Below are 8,138 nucleotides of genomic sequence, written 5' to 3'. Positions count from 1 at the left end.
AGAGGGAGCCCTGCAGGGAGCCTGCTTCTCCCTCTGCCTATGTCTCTGCCTCTCTGTGTGTCTCTCGTGAATAAATAAATAAAATCTTTTTTTTTTAAAAAAAGATAATCACGGAGCATTATTATTAGCTCTGAGTTTCCTGAAGCCAAGCGACAATGGAGTCACGGTTGTTCAAGACACCACCTATTAATGCGAGTAGTCTCAGTTTTGAGGATGGTAGACCGCCCCTACTTTACTCTCTCACCTTTCTCTTCTTTTGTCTCATTGCTTGGTCTGATTTCATGAATTTAAGGCGGTTGCTTCCTTCCCTTTGAGAACGTATTTGACACAAAGAAGATATTTAGTAAAAAAATAGGAAATTTCACTGAGGGGGACACTTGACGGGATGAGCACTGGGTGTTATTCTGTATGTTGGTAAATTGAACACCAATAAAAATTAATTTATTAAAAAAAAAGGAAATTTGAGGACCCATTGACATTTACCTTGTAGCCATCAGACTTCACATGGAAAGGTCCTCTGCATTGGATTTGAACTCACGAACTCTCATAGGTAAATGCCACAGATCCCATTCACCAGATCATTGCAGCAAGCTAAATGATCTTTGGGTTCCTCTTTCGAAATTATCCCCCATGAAATTCTGGAAGTCTTTCCCCCTGTCTTTTCTATTTCTTTCTCCCTCGCAGTCTACTCCACTGACCTTCTTTCAAAAACAGCCAGTTGTTGGATGCATGAACTAAGTAAGATACTTTAAGAACGTCCAGATTTGATTGTTTTGTCTCAAGAAGGTGAAAAAAAGGGTGCTACAATTTCTAAGGAGCCTCCTGGTTTGACTGAGTCTGGTCCCCAGGCAGATTAAGCCAAGGTTTTGGCCAAGTGAAATTGCCAATTCTCTTTAAAAAAACAAAAAGGGTGGGAGGTGCGGAAGGGGGAGGGTAGCGCATTGCTCATTAGAACATTCTGTACTTGCCTGTGCAATCTTTTTGCTACCCTGCAATTTCCTGTTGGTTATAAATGAAACCTTTCTAGCTGTTAATGCAGCCTGTGAATTGAAAAAAAAAAGCCATGTAATTAATCATAGGAGTTGGGGGGATTCACTAAGCCTGAGTTATAGGGGAGAAGCTGGACAAGGCACTAGGACCTAGAAGGCATCTATCCACCCTGGCAGGAATTTCTTGCTTGGAGCTCAGACAACAAAGGCATAGAGAGATTGGTTTTCTTTCTCTCAGCATCTCCACCCAAACAGCAGAAAACCGGTGAGTGGGGCTTTCCAGTGATTTTCAGGCAGAATGTAACAGATGTCAAACGGGAAAAGCATAAGGCAAAGCGCTCGCTCTAGCTATCTCTCTCCTTTTTTTAAAAAAAATTTATTTTGCCTTAATTCTATCGGGTTTTTTCCCTAAGCCTCTACCTGGGATTTTTCTTTGGAAAAGTGAGTTTGCTGTTTCTTTGTTTTCACTGTGATGTTGATTTAGAATTATACCACCCGTGATCCTAAAGCAAAGCCAAGTGTTACTGGCATGCCTGAGGAAATGCTTGCTACTGTCTTTAGGAGGTGGGGTCTCTCACCACTGCAGGTTGTCTGACAGAGACAATGCTGAGCTCAGCATAGGTCATGGTGACATTGGAAGAAAAGAAGGATAGCGCCTGGCAAGCCTTCTAGGCACCAGTCCTCTTTTATGTCCTGTCCTCCTGGTCCCTTGCAAATATCTCGATGTGGCAGTGTGTAGCAGCTGAGCTCTCTTCGCTCTGTGAGTCCTTTTATCTCCATCTGTGAGATGCATGTTAATAGTTAGGTTCCTAGACTGTGGTCACTACCTTGCTAGTGCTCGAAGCTTCTGTTGTGTTTGGTTTCATGTTTTGATTTTTTCTTTATTTCTCATTTTCTTTTCCTTCCTTCTTTCCTTCCTTCCTTCCTTCCTTCCTTCCTTCCTTCCTTCCTCCTTCTTTCTTTTCTTTTCTTTTCTTTTCTTTCTTTTCTTTCTTCTTTCTTTCTTTCTTTCTTTCTTTCTTTCTTTCTTTCTTTCTTCCTCTTCTTTCTTTCCTTTTCTTCTGGTTCAGCAGAAGGGGGAAAAGCAAATCTGACAAATGACCATCTTTTGCCTTAGCTAATGCATCTGGGCAATAGATAAATTTGGGGGTGAACTGCTACTGTGAGAGGGAAAATGCCCCTTCAGTCAGGGTAGAAATCCAGAACAATGAAAGGTGTGCTTGTTTCCAAAGGTCCCATATGCTTTTCAGGAACTCACTTGGGAATCTTTCAACAATTAAATTAGTCCATTAAGAGGTGGGGCTGCCTCACTGGGGAGGGATAGAGCACATATCAAAAAAAAAAAAAAAAAGGAAAGGATTTTGTGACCAAATGGTACCAGAGGGAAAGGAGAGCTAATAACTTGTTAAATAACTGATTTTTCTAATCCTTTTTTCCCCCAGCTTATTACTTATGAATGTTAGATAGCTGCACCAGCTTGATGGGGAAAGGGTCTGATGAATAGCACAAAGACACTAGCTATTCCCTGGAGGCTGTGTCCCTTTAACGGAGAATCCTGGTTTATTGGGGGTGGGGGGTGGGGTGGGGAGGGGATGCATGCATCAGAGTAGGAAAGAGGATTTGGGATAAAATGAAAAACCTTCCCCTCCGAAGTCATATTACTGAGGCACAAAGATTGCTTCCTAAACTGGAGATGCTAACCTCAGCCAGTGCCTTCTATTCTCTTCAAGGCGATTTTTGTCAGGCTATGGATTCATTTACAACTGTTAGTCATGTGGGCATGTGTGAAGAAACAGATGCCAGTTTTAATGTATTTAGCCCGAAGTTACAATTTGATAGGAGCCACTGTCAATAAGTCCCAGGATTTCAAGGGATTTCAAAATCCCTCCCTAGCCCCTGTTTGGAACAGTGCCCAGAGTGCCTCCCTCTCTATCTCTCACCCCAACCCCCACCACCGTCTGCACCTCCCCCAGCCCCTCCTTCTTTCTATTAAGATCAATATTCCTGCAGGTCAGGGGCAAGCAGCAGATGGGTCACGGGCTTTTTCAACCAGTTCTTTTTACAAGCAGCAGATTGCAGAACTGGATCTGGCTAATATTTGAATTCTTTTCTTTTTCTCTCCCCCCCACTCTTCCTCCCCCGTTTCCTTTGCCTCTTTTCACCCCCTTTTGTCCACCACTCAGGTCTCTGAGGTTCCACCAAAATATGGAACTTGATTTTGGACATTTTGACGAAAGAGATAAGACATCCAGGAACATGCGGGGCTCACGGATGAATGGGCTGCCGAGCCCCACTCACAGCGCCCATTGTAGCTTCTACCGAACCCGAACCTTGCAAGCTCTTAGCAACGAGAAGAAAGCCAAGAAGGTACGTTTCTACCGCAATGGGGACCGCTACTTCAAGGGGATTGTGTACGCTGTGTCCTCTGACCGTTTTCGCAGCTTCGATGCCTTGCTGGCTGACCTGACTCGATCTCTGTCTGACAACATCAACTTGCCTCAGGGAGTGCGTTACATTTACACCATTGATGGATCCAGGAAAATCGGAAGCATGGATGAACTGGAGGAAGGTAATTCGAGGGTGTTGGCTCTCCGTGGGGGAGGTGACATTGTTTGCCCTGGTTACATTTCTTGGAGTACTCTGAAAAAGATTAGGGGGTACATTTGTCAGAACACCAGGCTGATGCAGAGACTGCCGAAGCTAGAGGCATGACAGAGCCATTAGCCATTACCCTTCAGGGCCTTCAGTCTCTGCTGGTGTTGGAGTGTGGATAGTGGTGACAATGCATTGTGCTTATCTGCCAGGGTATACAAAGGAAAATCTGAATCGTGTCATTTACTCTAGATCTTGTTCACAATTCATTCTGAGTAGCATTACAGAGGCAGACCATGAACTCGTTAGGGCTATAAAATGAGGAAGGAACTTTGGTTGGATTAACAGTAAGATAGCCAAATATCCTCTGAGCTGCTGAGAGACCATTTGTGAACTGCAAAGCATGGAAATATGTACCCTAAAAGCAGGACTTCCTGGACATATTCACAAAGGATTATACTTTTAGGTAAGTGGTCATTGCTCAGCTGTCACTTCTAAAAAGCCCACTCCAGGGTGTGTCCCTAAGGCTGAGGTCATTGAGAGAAATACCAAAGAAAGCTGTAGGTATGTCTGGTATTTTAATAAAGACTATTCCTATTAGAATAGGAGCTGACTCACTGAACCTAAAGCCCTTTAAAGCCTCTCTAGACTTTGGTTTTATGACTGAATGTTATGACGAGGTTGAAAACCCAGCAACCTGCATACCCACTCAAAAATAAGGGAAGTTACAGCTCTTCCCAAAACTTGCTCATCCATGATGCTTTTTTTGTGGTTATTTAGAAAATACACCTCAGGACACATTCCTAATGTTTTACTTTGTCGAGTCAATTATATTGTGGATGCCTCCCTATGCCCACTTTTAAATGGCTATAATGTAATCAACTGATAATGCAAATGGCCCTCCCCCAGACACCCCCCCCCCCCCGCCCGCTCTAGCCCTACTTCCTCACCCCTTGCATTCCCGGAGCAAAGGTGAGTTTAGAGCAGGCAGATCTCTCGGGAAACCAAATTATGAAACAGCCAACAAGGAATGAGAATCAGCACATTAAATGACTTGGTGTAGGAGTGCCCCGCCTCCGCTTCACTGCTTCCAGGTTTCTTGTGCTCTTAGACAAAGGAGCATGAGGGCTTCCCTTGTGTGAGACCATGTTCTTGCAAGTAGCTGCTGTTTCTAAAGTCAGATCAAGTGATTTGGGGCCAGTTACTTATAAGACATGGTGTCCCTAAGGCTACCAGGTCTGGGTCTCAGGGTTCAAGTCTAAGGTTTTCCTACATAGCTGACCTTGAAAAACAGTGCTGAGAAGGCTTAGAGTATTGGATCACGTTCTGGGTGGCCAGGCAGTGGTTAATCCTAGGCTTTTTCTGAATATTGAAAGGTTGACTATCCTAGCACATGTGTTAAAGGAGAGTAGGAAAAGTAGAAGGACTTAGAGTGAGGTGGAGGGAGCTGTCCAACAGAGTAATTGAGAGGGTATGTGTCCCTTTGTCACCGTGAAATCCATATCTTGGGCCAATTTGAGAGATGTCTCTGTAATAACTTTCATAAACAAAGCACCTTAAATCACCCAATGTGTCCTCATTTTCCTTAGCTGCAATTTTTCAAAGACTGTGACAGATGCCAGGGCAGAATTCTGAACCAAGGGATGCTGTATTCAGAGTAGGAATTAGAATATTCTTGTTTTCGATATAAGAGAGATATCATGTACACATATCCCCCCCAAACCATAAATCCATTTTTAAACATACCTTGCTCAAGGACAAGCCCTTGGTATTCATTTTTTTTCCTGGATGTGTGTGTGTGTTTTGTGATAATATCAGGTCAATATAGATAATAATTATAATTTTGAAGACTGCACCCTTTCACCTGACCCTTTTGAGTCCTGCTAGATTGGATTCCTCCCCTGGGTGCATGGTAATACTTCCTGGGTTATGTAGAATGTAAATAAGGCTCAGTTGCATTTATTCACATATCATCTACAACCACAAGCTGCAGTAGGCCTCAATGCCCTCCCAGGCCTGATTACTGCCCATGCAGTCAAGGAAATTCTGGAGTATCTCTAGGATAGTGTTGAGATATGTGACCAATTTTCCCACTGCCACACAGTCAGATGGTAAAGGGCACTGGGATAAGGAAGATTTAGGAAAAAAAAGGTCTTTTCTCTCCTGTTTTGTCCTTTGGAACTATTCTTCTAGGAATGGAGGACAGAAGTCCCTCACTTTGTTCACCATTGGAGGAGGTCGAATGAAAGACTAAAAACATTCATACCCGAGAGACTTCACACTGGAAAAGTTTGGAAAGATCCCTGATGAAGAATCAGAGGCAGTAGGTTCTAGTCTTAGAGGCAGAAGGTTATTGCAGGAAAAGAAGTCTTTGGAATGAGATTTGTTGCCAATCCAAGATCTGCCGCCTGCTAGCTTGTGTGACCTGGGAGAAACCATTTAGACTCCCTAAGCTTCAGTTTTTCATCTGTAAAGTGAGAACAACTGCTTTGAGGATTGAATAAGACAACGAGTATGAAGTGTTTACTCTTATTCCTGGCGTACAGTAACACTCAGTAAAGGGTATCTACGACTGCTGAGTTGCCTTAGATTCTAAAAACTAGTTAGCTACATGACCATAGGACTGTTGTTATCACTGTGATATTCTCTTTTTAAAACAGCATTTTTAAGGAAAACAGCAATTTTAAGGTCTAATTTGCATAATGTAAAATCAGCCATTTAAGCATACAATTCAATGATTTCTAGAAAATTTACCAAGTAGTACAACCATCATCATAATCTAATTTTAGATCCCTTTATTCACCCCAAAAAGAAACCCTGTGCCAATTAGCTGTCACTGCCCATTTCCCTCATTGTCTCCAACCCTAGGCAACAGCTTACCTACTTTGTGTCTCTACAGATTTGCCTATTACGGACATTTTATATAAGTGGAATCATACACCATGTGGTCTTTTGTGACTGAATACTTTCCCTTAGAAAAATGTTTTCAAGGGTTATTCTTGTTGTACCATGTATCAGCACTTTCTTCCCTTTTATGGGGGGATAATATTCCATTGCATGTATGGACCACATCTTTTGTCTCTGTTGTAATATTCTTATCTGTAGCAAGAGACTAGTAACACTTGGCTTCTTCATCTATCAGGGTGGTTGAGAGGATATAATTAGATAATAAAGAAACATGTTGACAAGGTGAAACTATAGCTATAAGGTACTACTGTTAATAATGTAAAAAAAAAAAAAGGAATAGGGATAATGATGCTAGTCAGGGGTTGGGATGACCAGAGGTTCCCAAGTCTGGCTGCCTTTCAGAAACTTTCAGATATTTAGGAATACCAATTCCTGGGTCACACCCAAGATCTATTGAATCAGAATTTCCAGAGCTAGGGCGGGCCTCAGAATCTGTTTTTATAAATCTTCCCAGGTGATAATTATGAGCACTTAAACTTGAGAAATTCTGGATTAGATGATCCTGATGGTCCCGAACTTTCAGCTAACTACAGTGGTGGGAGTCCCTAGGAGTGCAGCAGGCCTTGTTTTTGTTTTTATTTTTTATTTTTTTGCTCTGTGGATCTTAAAGGAATGATGAAGTAGAAAACATGTTGTTTCCAAATGGCCACTTTGTTAAATATTTAGACTAAACTAAAATGAAATAAACCACAATGGGTTAATAATCACTCTGGCCTGTGACACTCCTTGTCTAATGCCTCTAGTCTACTGTCTGTTGCTAGATGCTGAAAGTCAAAAGGGGAACATTTTGGGCCCAAATCAGGTTATTTATATCAGCTTTCCCACAGCTCCTTGGGTATACAAAGAATCTCAGTGAAGCCATGAAGGCTGTTGTCATAGATGTATCAGTCATCTTCCTAGTGGGTCAATGGATGAAATCCACCAGTGACGTTTCCTTTTGTCTTGCTTTCCATCACAAAATAATTCCCCTTCCCTTCCTGCCCAATTCTTTCCCCTCTTTCTTGTTTGTTAGTCCCCAGGTCAATCTTAGGGGTATTATTTTGAGCACTATTACATGGGCCACAGGACAGATTATTTACAATTGGGACAGTCTTGTTGGAAAATCTGAGTGGAATGGTGGCCCTAGTTATTTATGATCCAGTTCCTTTGCCATAGCTCAATGGAGATGAGATGAGATGACATCACCTTCTTGCTAATTTATCCTGTAGCTTCTAAAGCAGGCACATTGCCAAAGAGAAGGATTTAAAGATACCTGGGAGAGAGATGCATCATTAATACATATGATGATACAATAAAGTATCATTTAGTCTCTTCCTTCTTGAGTGAGGAAGCCTTGGAAAAGAGGAGGAAGCCCAGGCAGGAGTGTCTTTGTGCTGAGAAAACACGAATGCATTTAATGTTTTTGAAAACAGAGCCCTCCTGAAAGTGAAGGGAGATAGACATTAGATCATCTCAAGCCCACAGCTTGTTCCTTTCCTGCCCTTTCAGCTGTGCTTCCATGACTTCATTTCCTTACCCCCTCATCTTGAAGCACATTGTCAGTTCCAGCAAATTGTCACCTTGCTTGGCTCTGAAGCTAGCTTTCCTTCT

The 8,138-nt window shown here is 42.3% G+C and overlaps 1 protein-coding gene across 1 annotated transcript in view; it reads left to right on the top strand.

Annotated features, from left to right (window-relative positions):
• Nucleotides 1-1,226: 1,226 nt before the first annotated feature.
• DCX (doublecortin) overlaps nt 1,227-8,138 on the top strand; it is a 109,904-nt gene continuing 102,992 nt past the window's right edge. Inside the window, exons 1-2 of the mRNA XM_055338085.1 lie at nt 1,227-1,254; nt 3,173-3,558. Of these exons, the coding sequence (XP_055194060.1) occupies nt 3,195-3,558 (364 nt within the window). The 5' untranslated portion in view covers nt 1,227-1,254; nt 3,173-3,194. The remainder of the gene's footprint in view (nt 1,255-3,172; nt 3,559-8,138) is intronic.

The sequence above is a fragment of the Nyctereutes procyonoides genome, unplaced genomic scaffold (genome assembly GCF_905146905.1).
Source record: "Nyctereutes procyonoides isolate TBG_1078 unplaced genomic scaffold, NYPRO_anot_genome, whole genome shotgun sequence".
NCBI classification, from domain to species: domain Eukaryota; kingdom Metazoa; phylum Chordata; class Mammalia; order Carnivora; family Canidae; genus Nyctereutes; species Nyctereutes procyonoides.
The sequence above is the reverse complement of the archived record's forward strand: the minus strand, read 5'-3'. Positions and strand labels throughout refer to the sequence as shown.